This window comes from Poecilia reticulata, linkage group LG9 (genome assembly GCF_000633615.1).
Source record: "Poecilia reticulata strain Guanapo linkage group LG9, Guppy_female_1.0+MT, whole genome shotgun sequence".
Classification (NCBI taxonomy): Eukaryota; Metazoa; Chordata; class Actinopteri; order Cyprinodontiformes; family Poeciliidae; genus Poecilia; species Poecilia reticulata.
Window position 1 is genome coordinate 23707332 of NC_024339.1, and position 19053 is coordinate 23726384.

At 38.8% G+C, this 19053-nt stretch overlaps 2 protein-coding genes and 2 long non-coding RNA genes across 4 annotated transcripts in view; 3 read left to right on the top strand and 1 right to left on the bottom strand.

Annotated features, from left to right (window-relative positions):
* Positions 1 to 1043, bottom strand: part of LOC103470416 (uncharacterized) — a 6346-nt gene extending 5303 nt beyond the window's left edge. Inside the window, exon 1 of the long non-coding RNA XR_534476.1 lies at positions 820 to 1043. This is a non-coding gene — a long non-coding RNA (uncharacterized LOC103470416). The remainder of the gene's footprint in view (positions 1 to 819) is intronic.
* The window catches only part of unc45b (unc-45 myosin chaperone B), a 15148-nt gene extending 11614 nt beyond the window's left edge, over positions 1 to 3534 (top strand). The window contains exons 15-20 of the mRNA XM_008418848.1: positions 1572 to 1638; positions 1814 to 1927; positions 2211 to 2326; positions 2444 to 2561; positions 2659 to 2814; positions 2903 to 3534. Coding sequence (XP_008417070.1) covers positions 1572 to 1638; positions 1814 to 1927; positions 2211 to 2326; positions 2444 to 2561; positions 2659 to 2814; positions 2903 to 3175 — 844 coding nt within the window. The 3' untranslated portion in view covers positions 3176 to 3534. The remainder of the gene's footprint in view (positions 1 to 1571; positions 1639 to 1813; positions 1928 to 2210; positions 2327 to 2443; positions 2562 to 2658; positions 2815 to 2902) is intronic.
* Positions 3535 to 4653: 1119 nt separating this feature from the next.
* LOC103470418 (uncharacterized) lies at positions 4654 to 6790 on the top strand. Its single transcript, XR_534477.2, has 4 exons — positions 4654 to 4955; positions 6231 to 6320; positions 6411 to 6473; positions 6560 to 6790. It is a non-coding gene; the product is annotated as an uncharacterized LOC103470418 (long non-coding RNA).
* Positions 6791 to 9695: 2905 nt separating this feature from the next.
* Positions 9696 to 19053, top strand: part of pip5k1bb (phosphatidylinositol-4-phosphate 5-kinase, type I, beta b) — a 39947-nt gene continuing 30589 nt past the window's right edge. The window contains exon 1 of the mRNA XM_008418849.2: positions 9696 to 9977. The gene's annotated coding sequence lies outside the window, so the exon portion shown is untranslated. The remainder of the gene's footprint in view (positions 9978 to 19053) is intronic.

The window sequence follows — 19053 nt, forward strand, 5'->3', positions numbered from 1 at the left end:
ATGTGTCAATAAAAGTGTAAAAACCGTATTTATTTCAAATAATTTGCGAAATAAAACCCACCGTATTAGGGATTACATGGTTAGGAAACGTGATAATGTTACAAATATCTTAAAAATTTCCTCTTCGGTCATATTTTTATCCGTTTCCTCGTCAATATGCGAGAGCTTAGAGCGATGCGCGCTCCCGCGACAGGGGATGCAAATTTGGGCAGGGGGGCTTTTCTGGGCATAACACCGGGTCAACTGACAGAGCGGGCGAGACGAGCCAGCGGCTGCAGGGGAGCGGATAAGTCCGAACACGTCCGAGCATGTTTGTAATTAAGCTATATGTTAATAAACCGAGCACATAGTTATTATAAATTACACAACTAATTTATAGTAACTTTGCAAAAGTTATTTTATTTTCAAAAAGCATAATATACCCACTTTATTAATAGCTCTGTTCGCTCTCCTCCGCCATTACTGCTGGTGCCTAGCCGCTGAGGATACGCGCGCATATTGCACCCAGCGAATATCGGGACAAACCGTCAACTATCATTCCTTTTAAAACTAAACCGATTTTTAAACATTAGAACATGTTTAGTTACGAACAAATATGATTGAGGTTATATTAAACAACTGAATTTAATTTACTTGACAAATTGGGCCCTTCCCCTTCATCTTTTTTTCCAACAGCTGCACCGAAGCTCTTTGTCAGAGCAAGCTACCGTAATAAACATTTTAAATAACCATAAAAATAAATATCAAACATGTTTGAAAAAAATTCAATTTATTTATAAAATCCTATTCACGTTGAAACGTTATCTTCTTTTTAGTTACCATGTCTTATTTCAAAGTAGAGGAGAAGCCCGATATGCAACGTTCACAGTCTTATTGAAAATGGAGGCTTGTGAAGAGGGGCGTGGCTTCTTCCAAGTTTCGTCTTTAACCCAACCGATTGGGTAAATCTACCCGACATCTGACCCAATAGAAGTGTTCAAGCTGTAAACCTGCGGTAAATTTCTGACCCAACTCTTACGTTATGAATTTTGACCCAATGTTTGGTCAAACTAACCCTACTTATGACCCAAAAGCTTCAACCCAGAAATTGGGTTATGAAAATAACCCGGCATTTTTTACTGTGCAGCTAAACCTCTTTCCTGCTTCATCAGCCCTCTTCTGATGAAACAGGAGAGGGCTGTTTCATCAGCTGTGCTGTTTTGTAATTTGTATTCATTTTTGACTAATTATTTTAGGTTACAGTGCTTACAGTGGTGCAGTACCTTGTTAAAGTATAAATGTTCCTTGAAACTTTCCAATGTATGTGATTGTAATTTTATGTGGTAGAGCAACGTGTATCAGCCGAACACACACAGTGTACACACCACACAATTCAGACTTTTAGTTACAAACATGTTTTAAACCATTTATCATTTTCTTTCCACTTCACAGTAGTACTGTGCGTTGCTTCATCTATCATATAAATTAGGAACTAAAGCTGGTGGCTGTAAAATGCTGAAAGGTTCAAGTGATGTGATTAAGCCAATGCACCTCCTTGAACTTGTGAACTTAACTTTTAAACAAATCTGCAGGGTCTTCTTGGCACTGACAGAGGATCCCAAAGACCGTGGCACGATAGTGGCCCATGGAGGGGGAAAGGTGAGTCATGCAAACATAAGAGGAACACACCAATTGTCATGGAAAATGTTTCCAAACTGAAACTGTGTTAGACAAACCTGTCTTTGTTTTGTTATTGTTTCCAAACCTACTGTGCCTCCCTCCTATTTGTCATTGTTCTTGAACATATCATCATTTTAGTCTCTTGTGCCCTCAGGCTCTGATACCTCTTGCCCATGAAGGAACAGAAAAGGGGAAGGGGAAGGCAAGCTTTGCACTCGCCAAAATAGCCGCCGTTTCCAACCCGGAAATTGCCTTCCCTGGAGAAAGGGTAAAACTCTAAACTTCAGCTGTTTTCTTCATTCACTCTTCTCACATTTTACTTTGATCTTTATATACTGCTCAAAAAGATAAAGGGAACACTTCAGTGTTCACTTAAATGTTAAAGTGTTCCCTTTATTTTTTTGAGCAGTGTATTTTCCAGTTCATTTGACAAGAGATTTTGGATTATTTATCTATATCAGACTATTTTCTTTTTCTTCATCTTGTTGAGTTTCACCTGCACAGTAGAAACTGTTCTCTGCTGTTAAAACTCTTGTTTGTTTTTTTACCAGGTATACGAAGTGATACGACCTCTAGTCAGCCTGCTGCAGACAGACAAAGAGGGGGCAGAGAACTACGAGGCTCTCCGAGGGCTCACCAACATGGCTGGTCTCAGTGAAAAGCTAAGGTAGCATTTTTAATGTCTCGTGATGCTACGATTGCATTACAGGAAGAAATTAAGAGATCACTTCCCAAACGTGCGTCAAATGCATTGCTTAAATGTTTCCACTTGCTTCTCTTGCAGGATAAAACTGGTGAAGGAGAAAGCTTTGCCGGAGATCGAGAACCACATGTTTGAAGAGAATGAAAAGATCAGACTGGCGGCCACTGAATGCATGTGCAATCTTATAACATGCAAAGAAGTGAGACAGATAGGATAACACTGAGATTGTTTGTGCATAGATGATGCATGCCAAATGCAGATGAGGACAAGTTGAAAATCGATCCTATGTGTTGTAGGTCCAAGCTCGTTACCTTCAGGATGGCAACGATAAGCTGAAGCTGCTGGTATTGCTCTGTGGAGAGGACGATGAAAAACTTCAGATAGCTGCAGCCGGAGGTCTGGCCATGCTCACTGCTGCTGAGAAGAAGCTTTGCACCAAAGTGACTCGTGTGGTATGCACACTACTAGAACCTGTTTTCACTCCTATTTATTTATGAAGAGGGTCAGATAATGACTGAGTGTTCATTTTCTCCCTATCAGACAGTACAGTGGCTGGAGATCCTGCAGAGGTTATGTCTCCATACCAACCCTAGCATCCAGCACCGAGGCCTGGTGGTTGTGTACAACATGCTAAACTCTGACGACTTCGAGTTGGCCAAGAAACTGATCGAGAGTGAGATGCTGGAAATCCTCACTGTGATTGCCAAAGCAGAGGACAATCCCAAGAGGCAGGATCCCATTGACGTGGCACGCACATGTCTGGTCAAAGCCATGGATCTGGGTCTCATCAAGCCCTTCACGAGCCTTTCCTAAACAAAACAAAATGGCTCAAACAACACCAAAGATGTTTTTTCCTCCCCAACTTATTTCCTTTGTTAAAAAGTAACTTGTTGTTTGAATGGTTTTTTTTTAACTGCTCAACAATCTGCCATTGAATATCTACATGTTTCCCTCAAATAAAAAAACAACTGTTTTGTTTTTTTATTATTATTATTTTTTAATTAGCTACGAGTGAAAAAATGTTTTCCAGTGTGCAGCTTCTTTTCTTACACTTGTGTGTACTTGTGAAGTTGGTGAAATGATTTTTGGTTTTGCTGATTTATAGTTTTGCTTTATCTTTTTTTAAACTGTGTATTAAGTTTCACATTTTATTGAATATATACCAAACAGCATTGACAGAAATTTGATTTTTTCTTTATTACTTCCCAAATGCTTGTGACAGATGATCATAAAAAGACAGCACCTCAATTAAGGTTATAGCTCATGACTCAACAATGTGGGAAAAAAACGGGCAAAATTTGCTTGTATTGAAGAGTTCCAATGTGAAAATCACTGCAGACCAGAAAATAACACAAAGACCATCTTGAAGATTCCTTTCTCTTACAGAATTTCAGGGGCCCTCAAGTTTTGAGTGATCAAATAGACTCTCAGCTACTGAATGACTGCTGTCATTGTCAAACTACAACTACAGGTAGACTACAATTCTAAACAACAAAAAAAAATGCATTGAATTATCATAATTTACAAAATCATGCAAAGTTGGCACTTTTAATGCAACTTTTAGAGCAACTTTGCATTAAAAGTGTCATTATTTACCAAATGAGACTTCATGCCAACTGTCATAAACATTCATGAAGACTTCTTCATGTTCATGACAGGTGTTATGTCATGTTTATGACAGTGTCATGTCAGTCTTATGTACACCCCTTCAAATAAAGTGTTACCCAAAACTTCAACTAGAGGATATACATAGCTCTGATAAATTGTGACAACAAAGTCCCTGATCTGTCAGCAAAACATTTACACCTACAGCGTAATGTGAGTGTTTTACACAACTCTGAATGTCAGAGCAGCTATGCGAGGCAGGTAAAACCCAATGTTTCTCACTGGTTAGGTGCAGTAACACAATTATCTTTTGAATGAATGAATAAATAAATAAATAAATAAATAAATAAATAAATAAATAAATAAATAAATAAATAAAATCCATAATTTTAAATAAAAATCTTAATAAAAATATGAGAGTCTATAAAATATGTAAAAACAGTTATGGCTCATTGTGAAATAGAAAGTGTTTTTTCTCGCCACAGCTGACGAGTGGGGGAGGAGTTAGTAAATCCTATTCAGTGGCTCAAAAGCGCATGCAACGCATAGGGGCATCTGGAGGGGACGTAGATGTTTTCTATCTACGCTCCTTCACCCTGACGTGGTGAAGGAGCGTCAGGTGCGTCGGCGCGGAGGAGGGGCGCCGATTTATGCTTTCGCATCCACCTGAATAATATGTAGTTGCGACCCCGATCCTAACTCCGATCCTAACTCTCTCAACCGCTCTCAACTTTGCGAAAGGATGAGAGAGAGAGTAGACTACGAAGAGTAGGCTGTAGCTCCCCATCTTCACTTTAACCCTACACGGATCGAAAAGCCATCGCTGACCAAACCACGGAAAGTGAATGTCTAACGAAGATACAACTTGAAACTAACTTTACCAGCCGGATATAGCCGGTGTCTCGACTCAATTTGCCGGGTGGGGAAATGCACTCTGACTGACGTACATACACGGACTTCGCAGGTTGCATAGGCGGCTGCTATCCAGGTAGGACTTTTAATGGTGGAACTTTTTGTTGATATATTTAACTCGCTGATATTCGCGAAAGCAGATCGGAGTCGGACGATGGAATGATGATGTTGAAGCACAGGGTGTGGCGTGCTGTGGGTATCCCACAGAAAAGCCCTCTAGCTTGCCAGCTAGAACCGTTTTTTTTATTTTTTTTATCTGTGTGGGTAAACGACATATGAGGATGGATTCGAGTTATTATGCACATATCTCTCGTGTTGTGTGTTACCACACTGATAAACTTTAATAACTTCAGTGACTACTGTTCAGAAAAGGCGCCTCCATCAGTCCATTGCCTCAGATCCTCTCCGTAGAACCGCACTCAAAAATTATACTCTACTAAAAGCAGCACTTTTTCACCATATAGAGTATTTACAGAAGTAAAAGTTAAAAGTAGCCGTCCAAGAAATGACTAAGAGTGAATAAATATTTTGTAAAACAAAGAGCAGCTCAAGTGCTAAGAGTTCTGATTTAATATCTATAAATTATATAATCTGACAAAAGAATAAAGTTATGTGCAATTAATTAGTTTTGTTTTGTAACCAGGTTGCTACGTGATGCAGGTCCCTCTTGAAAATGAGATCTGGATCTCAACGGGATTCACCTGGTTAAAAAAAGAAAATTTTTAAAAAGACATACTTTATTAGCCTAAAATTTACAGTGAGATGTAATTTAAAACATACTGAAATTAATAATCTAAAGTAGTGTTCAGTGAATTTTAAAAAATTCTATCTTGAGCATATATTTTTATATTTAGACAAAATATATTTTAAATATACTTGAGAAAGTGTATATTTATACTTGGGCAAATATATATTTTGTTCACTTAAAGTATACTTTTATTTAATTTATTAAAAGTGTATTTTGGTACAATTATGTTTAAGTATGTTTAAAGTTCTAATTTCAAAATTGGTACAGGTATACTTTTAGTATACTTGTACTAAAAGTACAAGTATTAAAAGTAGGTAGTACTTTTAATACTTAGTATACTTAAAGTGTACTTTCATAAATTTAAGTATGTTTGAAATATACTAAAGTATACTTTTTTTCACCTGGGTCTGAATTGCACAATTGTAGTGTAGGTGTTAGAAACTAAGTCTAAAATTAAGAGTGACATGCAACCTTTGCATCTTCACTGTATGGATGATTTACCAATCTGTTGTGAAGAGAGATTTACAGTAAATTGCCATTAGTCAATATTTTAAAAACGTATAATGTTATAACTTATAATATGTGGTACTGTTACATATATAGGTGTAGTGGAGGAAAATATTTCTCAGAGATCTGTGGAGAGAGACAGAATCCGTTAATGCATCATGTCATCAGCAGCCTTTGTAATGCAAGGTAAGTATCTGAGAATTTACCAATTTTAAACTTCACTCATTGGTCACCAGCTGACAACCTTGATTTTGCTTCATATTTTTGTTTTTATAGTGATAATGATCATATTTTCACTGACTTCTTTTCAACACACTCTGAGCCTTCCAGTCACCACAGGTCAGAATTGTCTTCTCTAACTCAGACTTATCTCATGTAACAGCATCCTCATGTTCACGTGAAATGTTTTCTGCGTGATTCTGCAGTTGCCAAGGAGTCACTGCAGCTCTTTCACTGCAAGCCTGCAGGATGTGCTGCCAATGTGGCTAGAGTGTTTTGTGATGACAAACTCCTTCAGCATGGCCCCTTTCCAGATTGCTCAGGACCTCCACATATCCAAACAGTGTGTCAGCATGATGGCCGTGCATATGTTGCCACCTCAGCAGGGACTAAGTGTGAGTTTGAGGAGGAGAACAAGTACATTCCAACAGAGAAATGTACAGGTAATTCTATTTTAAGGTTAATTAAAACAATTCATAGCTCCAGGTTGCAGTTGGGGACTACTTAGAACAAAAAAATAGATTTGTAGGGCAAAAGTATTTATACCAATTATCCTAGTTGCATTTTGTCATGTTATACAGACTTCACTGTATTGTTTCAGCTTTATAGGACTTTCTTTCTTACTCCTAATCAAACCAGTGCATTATAGTAAAGCACAATGGAAATGTCACATCTATGTGAAAAAGAACAAAACATCTAAAATGTATGAAGCATAATGTGCTTTTGTATTTAGAACCTACAGAGTCAGTACTTTGTTGAACTGATTTTACTCTAATTACAGTAACAAGTATTTTTGGTATGTCTCTCTAAACTTGTGTGCGTGTATGTTTGCTGTTCCGCAGACACAAGAGAAATATTTATTTTGTTGTTTCTTGCCTATTGAGGACATGCCTGGTGTGTCCTGTAGGCGCCAAGCAGAAGAATAAAGTCAAAAAACTTGTCCAAACTTGGAAAGTGTAAGTCAGGCAAACTATCTTTTTCAGCTCCAAATGGGAAAATGGTTTTATAACCAGATCATATAGTTCTGACGAAGACTTTAATTTGTGTCATATTCACAAAAGCCCTCAAGTGTCATGAGAACAATGGACCCATTGACTTGCACGTAAGTGTTTTTGACTTGACAGTGAAGGATTAAGCAAAAAGTTTGTTCCTTTATTTTGTTTTGGTGTGTTGTGTGTGATAAACATGCAATAGACTGGAGGAATACTATTGGTATTTAATTGATGATAAAACATATATAAACCTTATATATATTGAGATCTTGTGCTCCAGTACAGCTTTATGTTTACTTTGTATCTGAATCTACCAGAAGTAAAATTTTAGCCTTATTTTAGCCCCTGGACTTCAACTTCATGTTGAAGTCCAGAATGAACAATTGGCTTACATATTGCAAGGTGGTGTCATGACTTATCAGTATAGGTTTAACTCAGAGAACATGTATAAACTAAAAAAAAAATAAAAATTAAGAAACTAAGAACCTATCCATTAGGTGTGTTACTTTACAACACACATAATTTATAAATTGTCTGTTCTTCATGAGAAGGCATGAACCTGTTTTTCTAATCAGTAGATGACAGTGTTGCTTTACGACTTTGACTTTGTTTAAAGAGTAATGTATACTTACAGATATCGATCTAAAGGGATATTGACAAGGTATTACCCCACCTAGATGTTTCAGAATGAACACAGAATAAACACAGTTCTACAAATGTAGCAGTAATGTATCAGTAAACTGTGGGACTGTGGGAATCTTCCTCCCACAGTCCGGAAATGTGCATGCCAGGATAATTAGTTTGTAAGATTTTTCCTCAGGTATAGTGAATACATATACGGTTGTTTGTTCTGTGACAGACTGGAGACCTGTGCAGCGTATGCATGTCTCTTGCCAAATGATGCTGAAGGATGTTAAATTTGCGAACGTCTGACTTTTTGCTATTATTCGCTGCGCTTTAAGGAGGCATTTGTGAGATATATTACTGTTTTAAAAGATGTGGCCGAATGTCAAACCAGCAGCAAAATGAGCACAACTGTACGATCATTTCAATGTGGTAACTGAATGTTACATATTGACTTCAACTCAAACTTATTTTTCAGTTAGCCTGATGGGAGTAAGCATCTAACAGAGATCCAACTTTCCGGAGACACAACTGACAGGTCAGTGAAAAATGTTAATTGTCATGCCAATTTATTACATTGATGTGAATTTTATTGTTTAAGGGTCATGTTTCCAATCTTTAGGGATGCTGTAGCTGCTCTTCCAATGGATGATGATGCTACACCCCAACATGGACATGGAGATTAATGCAATTCAGTCAAACTTTTTTATACACTGTAAAAACAAAAAGTCTGTAAATTTCAAGGTAAAAAATGGTAAAATACAACAGTTTCTGACTGTAAAATCCGAAACATTTTATTACTGTAGAAAATACAATACATGGGACAGGGCTTTCTCTGTCATGGGTCCTAAGTTATGGAACGACTTGCCTTTGCAGGTTAGAGAGGCCCCTTCATTGTCCACTTTTAAAGCTCGTCTTAAAACCCGTCTATTTTACTTGGCTTTCAACTCCAGCGGGATCTAGTTTTAAATTGTATGTTTGTTTTTAAACTGTAAGAGTTTTTATTTTTTTTTAGTGTTATGTTGTGTTTTAATGTACAGCACGTTGTATCAGCTGTGGTTGTTTTAAAGTGCTTTATAAATAAAGTTGGTATGGTATGGTATCACCGTCAGTTAACACTGCAAAATAAGTCCGTAAATTTACGGCAAAGACTGGTAAAATAGTTACAGTTGCTGACTTTAATATAAAAAGCACTTAATTACTGTAGAAAATACATGGAATTACAATAACTCCATAAACATATATTGCAGTGTATACTTGAATCTGTGGATGGAGCTAAAGAGTAGAGTGATGGCAAAGAGGCCTTAAAACCTCAAAGACCGGAGCTCATCATCACAGATACATTTTCAAAATAACACTCAGCTCAGAAAGATGGTCACTTGTTTTAGCAAGTATTTAATTACTGTAATTAATTACTGTAATGCCAATATGCTTATATATTAAATATTTTTCTACAGATTACTTAGAAAGGTGTAGAACTAATTTTCAAAAATCAGCTTTTTATTTATTTTTCACTTACATTGTTTTCATTTCCTTTGGAAGATTCGTGCCTCATTTCCTATCAGAGACACTTATTAACTGATTAAAAATAACCACGTTAGATCTTAGGAGCATGAATCGTTTTGGAGGCGTGTTTAACTCTTTCGTTTTAAAAGTTGGGCCTGCAGGGGGAGTTATTGAGTCGTTTCTTCTCCGTGGTGCAACTGAGGGGAAAAAAAAGCTGTAAAAAAAAAAAAAAAGGCAGGAACAGACAGCAGAGTCACACAGGCTGTCTAACTCTACAGCAGCACAGTACAGCGGATCTGCTGTGGAGGGAAGTACAGCAAACAGTACATCACACTGAACCGCATTCATTTATCTGCTGGAGATCCTCTGCTTGAAGAAGAAGAAGAAGAAGAAGAAGGAGGAGGCTCTGTGAGCACCGCAGCAGCCTCCCCGGGAAATATTTCCACAGGATTAACGAGAAGAAGACAATTTCTGCTCGGTTCATCAGGGGAACCCGCTGGAGGTACGATGTCTGTACTTGTTCACCCGCAAAGTTTAGTGTAACTTAGTAGAAACAGCGGCGGCTGGGGAGACGGTAGGAACCGTGACGTGTCGGATCTCAGGTGCTGTGGCGACAGGTGAAAAACTGCAGGTGTGATAAAACGGAGCCATCAGATTCTGGCCCGATACAAGGTGTTCTCAACCTAATGTGGACACAGGTCCTCGATGAGAGAGAGAGAGAGAAGACGGGTTGTTTTCAGGTTTTGGATTGTAGATTATAGGTTCCACTAGAATCTGTCACTCATGAATTATGATCCATGTTAGTTTTCCCTGCTTATTAGTGAAATGCGTCTTTTTATGTTGTTGTCAGCTTCTCAGACTTACTAAGAAAGAATCGGATGGATTATGACGCAAGCCTTAAATTGTGCAACTTGTGTTTTGTAATGAATTCTTTTAAAATGTGGGATATTTATAGTTTCATGCCAATGAGTTTCAGTTGATCAATTTCTCGGGAACTGAATGCAGCCTTCTTTTAAATCCCTTCGTCACACAGTGTGTTTTTTTTTTCTTTTTTTTTCTTTATGCATTTCTTCCCATTATCACAGCTCTTTTACGTTAACGTGATACATTTCTGTGCTGGTGACTGAATCCTGGGCTCTTCACATTTCCCTCCTAAGCCTCTCTGAGAGTCACCAGGCTGTGACAGACATAAAACAGCCCTGCCTGACCAAAGATACAGCAGGTTATGCTCTGAAGACAGATTGATTCCTTTCAGTGGCTTGGCTTGTTTTTGTTTCATGTTAACTCAATTCTTGGTAGTAGTTTGCAGAATTGCTTGCTGGATCCCACCTTTTAATAATAATAAAAAAAGGAAATATAGCAATCATAAAAGATTTTTTTTTCACAATTATGAAATGTTACTAGCTTTTGCTGCATCCATCTAAGACGCCTTTATTAATGAACGAGCCCTTGGGCTTTGCTGAATTTAAAATAAATTGAATTGTGGAGTTATTTGTGTGATCTGTGTACTTTATGGACTTTTCTTGAGTTTATCTAATGCTGGACAGTATGATCCATCTTTTTCAGATAGTATTTGTACTGGAAAGATCTAAACTAGTGATTACAGTACTGTAAAAACAGATTGTGTTTAACAATGAAAATGCATAATATATAGAACATCCACCGAAGCGTTTGACGTACTCGGGGTTGTAACATACAAATCAAACCAGCCCGTATAAGTCGGGTGCTGCAGATATATGTGTCTGTGTTTATCTTTATGAAACTCCTTTATCATCCTCATTTGACTGAGAGGCTTTATGCCCACAATGTTTGAAAGGGAAAACATGCACATTTCCATCAGGTCTTCAGGTGTAACACCCTTTTCTGGATGTTGGTAAAAATACAGTTTCTTTTTGAGATTTTATGCAATAAATTTTGATGATACTTGGTTTTCCTTTTATAGAAAAAATAGTTTAGTTTGGATCTGTTTGATCCATCATCAAAGATGGAAAGAGTATGGCACAACTAATCTACCAAGGTTTTTTTTTTACCTAAGCTAATGGGTCAGACAAAAAGAGCCTTAATCATAAAAGCAGCCAAAGTATCTCTGAAGGAGCTGCAGAGAATAACGGCTCAGTTGGGAAGGAAAAATCAACCTTGCTCATTATCCTTAATGTACCATTATGCAACATAGAGGTGGTAGCATCATACTGTGGGGATGCTTGTGCTGTTCAGAGACCCTCTTTATCCAATCTGGCTTACGCTGAAATATTTTGCCTTTCATTGGGCTACTAATGAACACTTGCAGTTTCATCGTTTTTAGAAAACATCCAAACGCCCCGTCGTTGCATCTGAAGACATCTATGGAGCTTCCCGTTCGCAGGTGTAACAGTTAGCATCTGCAGATCCTTTCAGAGCAGCCTTGTGATGTCTGGGTCAAAGAGCACTTGGTATATATCATAAGGTACCATGGGAACTTGGTGGTGATACAGCAAAAATAACAATATGAGACTTATTAAAGCGGTTACATAACCCACCAGCTTCCCCTCTGCCATTCCTGGTGACAGCTTGACTAACTGTCCACTGTGCTGTTTGGACACACATACATATAGTGTCTCGTCACATTCATCAATATTGGATAAAAATGCCTCTCGGAGGGAAATTCCACACTTCATGATGTTTGCGTGCAGTCCGGCTAAAACTGAGGTCCTCTAGTCTTTGTGCAGGTCTGTTAAAGGTTATCAAATGTGTTTCCCTGCTTTTAACAAGCAGGTCGTCTCAGTTACCGGATCACACGGCTGGTATTTTATTAACTAAAAAATTGTTGCTCAGGATATTTTATGAGTCTGACATGCAAATAGAGCAGCCTCTGTGGTTGACAAATCATTTGTAAATATGCTATATTTATGTCGTGTGAGCTAAAACCATCCCTCTCAGATGTACCGGCTGTTGTTAGAATTGTTACCACCTACAACCTTTGGGTTATTAATTGCTAAAAGAGTTGGAGGACAATCAAATTTAAGATCAAGTTGACCCACTTCCTGTAGAGATCTGATGGTCTTTGGACGATCCACCTTTGTGAAGCACAGGGGTGAGCGGTGTACAGTATGAACTGATGAACTGTTCTCTCTTTTTTTCTTTTCTCTCTCCCTCTCTCTGTCTGTGTGTGTGTGTGTGTGTGTGTGTGTTATCTGTTTTATTGTCCTCACTCGTTGGCCAGCCTCCACTCATGTCAGCACATACCTCATACGGGTCTGACTGCCATTTGCACTCAGTCAGGAGTCACAACTCTGTAATTAAATCACTTTCTGTTGTAGGAGCTTTGGTATCTTCCTTGGGAATTCACACAATCTTTATCTAAGTTATAGACAGAACCAAAACTAGCATGGATAATATGCAGGTTCTTCTTTATCTCTGTTTATTATAACTTAATATTATATGTAAACAATAAACATTTTTAAAAATAACAAATTCAGAATGAACATGCATTGCCGATCACTCTTTCTACTCATCTCTCTTGAAAGGGAAATATGTCAAGTCAATAATTAAGAGTCAGTCATTTCGCTTCTCATAATAATGTATCTAACATTGAGCAGTACTGGGAACTGCAAAAGGGTCTCTGAGTTCACCTTCAGAATGCTTTGGGTAAATCTCATCTTGGGCGCTCTAAACTGAGCACAGGCTCCCATTATTACGACTTTATTGAATAACGTCCACATATCCATCCCTCACTACCCCTGACCTTTCCAGTACAACATCTGTGGATACACGAGGGCTCCTCGTGGGTTTGAAGAATTAAAGTTTATTCATCAGATGTTGCACTTGAGGTTCTGTGGGACCAGAGTGGTCTACCCGCCAATCACCCACTTCTCTGTACGGCTACGTGAGTCTATTTCATTCATAAAAGCACACAATGTTTGATAAACTTTGATGCAGAAAATTAACAGACCTCGGGGATAAAACAAATTGTGCAAAATAGGGATAAGCCTGTTACTGGTATGTAGGAATATCAACCAAAAATGACATTTGTTGTGCTATTTTTACAGTTTATATTTTTATTTAGATGCTAGAGAAAGTGCCTGAGTGAGTGAAGTTTTCTCCAACTGCATGAGACAGAGCGTAACAAGATCTTGGTCAAGTAGTTGAAACATCGCACAAAAGCTTTTAATTAATCTTATTATACTGTTAATAATAATAACAACGTATTTAGATTACTTAATATATAATCATTTTTAAGCTTTTGTAAAGCACTGGTATAGAAATATGCTGCAAACACGATAAACCTGACATAAATCTGTCCAGTTTTCACTCTGTGTTAGTACTTAAAACCAAAGTGACGTGTGCGTGCTCCAGATTTGTTGGACCTTGCAGATTTTTTTTGAACTTGACAAATCAAAGACAAAAACTCCCCAAAAATATTTTGTTGCTAAATATTTTAGTGGCCAGCAGTCACAGCCCTTTATGTAGTTTTTATTATCTTCAGCCATCAAATTAATAAATGGTTAACCTTTTCGTTTTGTACCTCCATTTCACTGACTCATTGCCATTTCTTAGCCACAAGCAAAGTATTTCATTGTCATATATTTTAATCATTGTGGGTCAGTTTTTTTTTGTATTTTTATGAATAAATGTAGTTTTTATGACTTACAAAGATAATAATTTTTAAAAGCTCACAATGTAAAACTTTGTAGTACACCATATCTCTACATACCTGGTTCTGATCCCTGTTTAAACCAATTAACCCCTTCTGAACATTTTTGTCTTTTATTAGATTACCATTTCATTTCAGGGTGACCCACTGCTGATGGATATCACGTAAACGCATTACATTAATCTACGAGCAGATTATAAAGATTTAAATTGTCTGATGTCAGATGGGTGTGAAAGGCACCGCTGGTGGCTGTGAATTGATATCCAGCGAGCCAGAAACGCCCACTGGCAGACAGCTCTTCTATAACGTCAAAACAAGTTGGGCACAAAACGGCCAGAGCTTCAAAGGTGTGAAATGGCGCAGGGGCGAAAAGATCAGAACTACTCCAAATTTCTCACATGCGTACAAACAGAAAGTCGAATCTTTTGAAGACCGTCCACAAACATCCGTGTGCAGTCCGGGATCTGTTTAAAATCCTCATTATTTACTTCAAAGCTATCCGTTCAATCTTAATGACCTCCTCTGCTTGCCTGGTCTGGCCAATCGACTCATGGGCACCAGATTTGAAAGGGTGAGGGAACATTGTCGGAGGGGGCCTGCGGGGACGTTTAGCTGGTAATTGTCCTGTACTGAATCCCGGTCGGTCGGCTGAAGGCTGCTAGCTGAGCATTAAGCTGGCAGCCTCACAGGAATGTATATCATTCAGATATTTGTTGTTGTTGTTGTTTTAGTCCTCCGTAGTGCCCCTTCTCTCCCCCCTCCCTCCAGCTTCCCTTATAATGACAAAGTCTGCAGAGGCCCGCTCAGGGAGTCGGAGTGAGAAAGTGGGAAGGAAAGATCACAAGATGAAAGGGAGAGCTGAGTGAAGACAACTGGTGGGGAGAAAAACGAGCGAGACAAGAGGAAGAGTTTCTCTAGTGCAGCTTGTGTCTCCTTTCTTGATGAAATGATTAACCTTCTCTTAGAATCATTGGGCCATTTCTGTTTACTGTGATACTTCTAGATAATAAAACTTTCTGTCTCCCTTGAGGATTTACTGAGGGAGAGTGGACCTTTGGACCCTGGAAGGGCCTGGCTGAGCTGGGAAACCCTGTCTCTTATTGTATTTGTGCCGTTTGTTTTCCCTGGACGATGACGTTAGGACACGAGGCTCCGCTGGATGCCTGGTGATGGATGCATCTGCTGTCTGAGGGGAAAAAAAAAGGCCTGCTTTTAATAGGTCGTCATCTCAGAGAGTGGGGTGTTGTTCTCTATCACGCTCATTGGAGCTCCTTTTGTTTGCTTCTGTATCTTTAGGGAACATTGTCTTACTTTTTTCCCTCTATATATTCCTGTCCCCGTGTTTCACTCAACGCTCCCTCCCACTCTGTTCCCTCGGATGAATCACGTGACTCTCTCCAGACACGGAGGGTGACCTCCTCCTTGCCTGCTTCCCATGCAAAGAGGGACTCGAGTGAAAGTGATGAATGATGATCTGATTTTCAAAAACACACAAGCTGAAGTCGCTGGGCATACAAAATAAAGTGAACACATTACTTCTTTAGTTGTTTAATTATGTGCCAACCGCAGTTGTTCTTTTCTCTTCTGTAAGAATAACATTGTTAATATGTTACCCGGTTTAGTGAGTGTTGCATTAACCATAAGAAAAGGAATGACTCTGAATATTTCCACACCTTTCGTGTCGCAGTTCCTCGTTGTCGTCGTCTTTCTCCTTTATGTTCATCACCCCCACCCTCTTGTTGGGCCCCTTTTTTGTGTGGTTGTGTCTTATTTAAAAGGTCAAATCCCTCTCCATGACACACACACACACACACACACACACACACACACACACACACACACACACACACACACACACACACACACACACACACACACACACACACNACACACACACACACACACACACACACACACACACACACACACACACACACACACACACACACACACACACACACTCTCACAGTATGAGTACCTTCAGTTAGCCTGGTCATTGCCATAAGAGCATAAAACATAAGTGCAAAGTTTGGTACTGATGGGATTACCAAACTGTTTTGTGCTTAGCAGTATGGATGAGTGAGTTTGTGTAGAAAAACTAGCCCCACCTGTAGAGAGTGTTTTGAGTGTGAGAGGATCTTCTTGTCCAACATCAGCGTCTGACCTTGCGAAAAGATTAGAGGACGTAAAGCTGTTAATAGCTTCAAAGGTTGGGCCAACATTATATTAAACCCCTATGGATTAAGAATGGGATGTCACTCTTATGCACATGAAGGCAGACACAAAAATATAAATATTAATCATACAGGATTACATAATCTACATCCACCCTGGTTTTCTGGCCAATTCATGAATTTATTGGTTCCATTCTTTGTTTTAGTTAAGACATCTTAACGAAGCATAAACCTCAGGGATCCAATCAGGCAACTCCTCCCGCAGCCAGCTGACAGTGTTGGTTTCTCAAGAGATTTTTCCTTATTTTCCTCACACTACAATGAGGTAATATCCCAGGCTTTTTAAAAATTTGGCTAAATTAACAAGCTCTGCCACTTAACTTCAGTTCTGTTTGCTACTCTGTCTGATAAGCTATCCTCAACCTCTGTTGGTGCTGCCTCAGACTTTTAATCACATTCACACACACACACACGCACACACACACACAGACTTCATTCCAAGATCTGCAGTGCTGCATAGTGCCTGCTGTTAGTGGGCAGACTGTACCCTGAAGCTGCGTCACAGCCTGTCCGTCAGAAAGGGGATGAAAACAAACAATCCTCCGAATGTAGTAAAACATGAAACAGATCGGTTTCATGTGCTGAAGAAGGGAGCCGGGAGGCGTGTGTTGAAGAGTGGATTTGATAGTTTTCTATTGAAACAGAAAAAACATTCATGGCTCGCAAACTCTGTATGGGGCCGTTATTCTTTTGCTTCTTATCTTGGATTAGTCCGAACTGAACGACTCTTTCAGTCTTCAGCACATGAATCAGAAGCTGCCTCCTATAAGAAAGTTTTTGTGGTTGCTGGAAGAAGTTGACTCCCCACACTCAAAATCCATCAAGATACCATAATACACTTTGCAAATACTTCACATTCTTGGCCTGATTAATCAAAGCGTGTGACCAAACACACACTCCAAGTATGCCGTTTTACAACACAAAATGATTTCTGTCTAATATTTTTGTTTTACCCTGATACAAATCCAATCCATTAGATTTCTAGCATTTACCAATGCTGCAGCAGCCAGCACAGTCTTTCTTTCACAGTCAATTTCATTGTAGTGGTGATTTGTATACAGACTAATGGTGAAATCTCAGATATATTGGATCACCAAAATGTTATTGCAATTTTTAAAGGTGTGCATGAAAAAATAGACCATGTTTTAAAAACATGCTTGACTTACTGGCATGCAGGTGACAGTAGGACAGAAAATTGACTTCAATCAGAGACAATGATTGGGATCTTCTACCTGTACTTATCATGACATCCCAATGTAAAAAAAAAAACATTTTTCAAAATACTCATTTAATTCAATCTTTGTCTTAGTAATGCAATTAATTAGCCACTTCATTGAAATTAGTTAATTTTCACTTGATTTTCACAGGTCAAACTCTAAAAGATCTGATTTCTTCTTTTCCTGTTCATCAAATTAATAAAAGTTTATAAATGCCTCCAAAATCAACATGTTTTCATGGTGACAAACACATGCTTGGATTCATAAACTGGGATTGTTCTGTAATCCTTTCCATTTCCTGTTGGATTAAAAACTCTTATCTCTAAACATGTACATTCTGTTTTTTATGGCTTTGACAGAAAAATAGCAAGTTTGTCAGATAAAATATCAAACTGAAAATCAAAAAATGTAAATTGCAGCTATAGGCTTGATCAGTTCATCTCCATATATAATTGTATTGCTCATAGTCTGATGAGACTCTTCTCGCTCGTATATTCAAAACAAAAAAGAAATGAATTAAATCAGGAGATAATGCTGGTATTTCTCTGTCTGGTATTTAAAACAGGAAGTTGACCAATCCACTTCCCCTCAGGATGAGCTAAGATGACAGCATGCGTCTTCTTGGTTTTTCTCCACCGAAATCCTTTTCTCTTTGCTCATCTAACGTTGTGGTAAGAGATTGCGGGGGTCACGGCAGCCAGGCGGCCTGATCCTTAGTGCTCTGCCTTGCTGTCTCAATATTGATTCATCATTTTGTTTACAGTCTGTTGGAGTAATCCGATATTACTGTTTCTAGGGAGTGAAACAAAGCAGAGGGAAACCCCCCCCCAGAAAAAGCCTTTGGGTTTGTTTGTATCTTGGTGACTACAGGAACCTCTGTGATTGAATACGCCTCGGCTCAAATGTCGCTGTCAGAGACGGTTAATTTCATAATAATTGGACTTTATTTGGTTTGCGTCGTTGGCAGACGGCTCTTGTCTCCTCTCTGCATCAGATTTTTGTCTCCCAGACTGCCTGGCTACGGCGCTGCTGTTTGACTTCCACTGGGGCCGGCCGGCATCCTTGGCAGTACCCTTGAAACCACGGAGGAGATATGGCATGAGAACGAGTGTTTGATCTGCGCTCAAGTGGGCCTGTTTGCAGGGGGAAAGAATTTTGGACAAGGGCGTGGGACGAGTTATAGTGGAGCTGTTTGTGAGCAGAGTCGTCCACAGTGTGGAATGAGCCTGTCGGATCTTATGGGACCCGATTAGAAGAAAGCACACACAAGCAAGACAATGTAAAAGTGCAAAAGAAAAGTGAGTTAAATGTCAAGAGTACGTAGTCCAGGTTATTAAAACACGGTAAATTGTGTTTCCACAAACAATTTCCACCTTGTACAACACAATTTCTTCGTCCAAGCAGAACTTGTTGTTGATTCTTCTTTTGACTGCAGTGTGGGAAATAAACACTTCATCTGGCTATCATAGCTGTGCAAAAGGGGACATTAGTGAATAA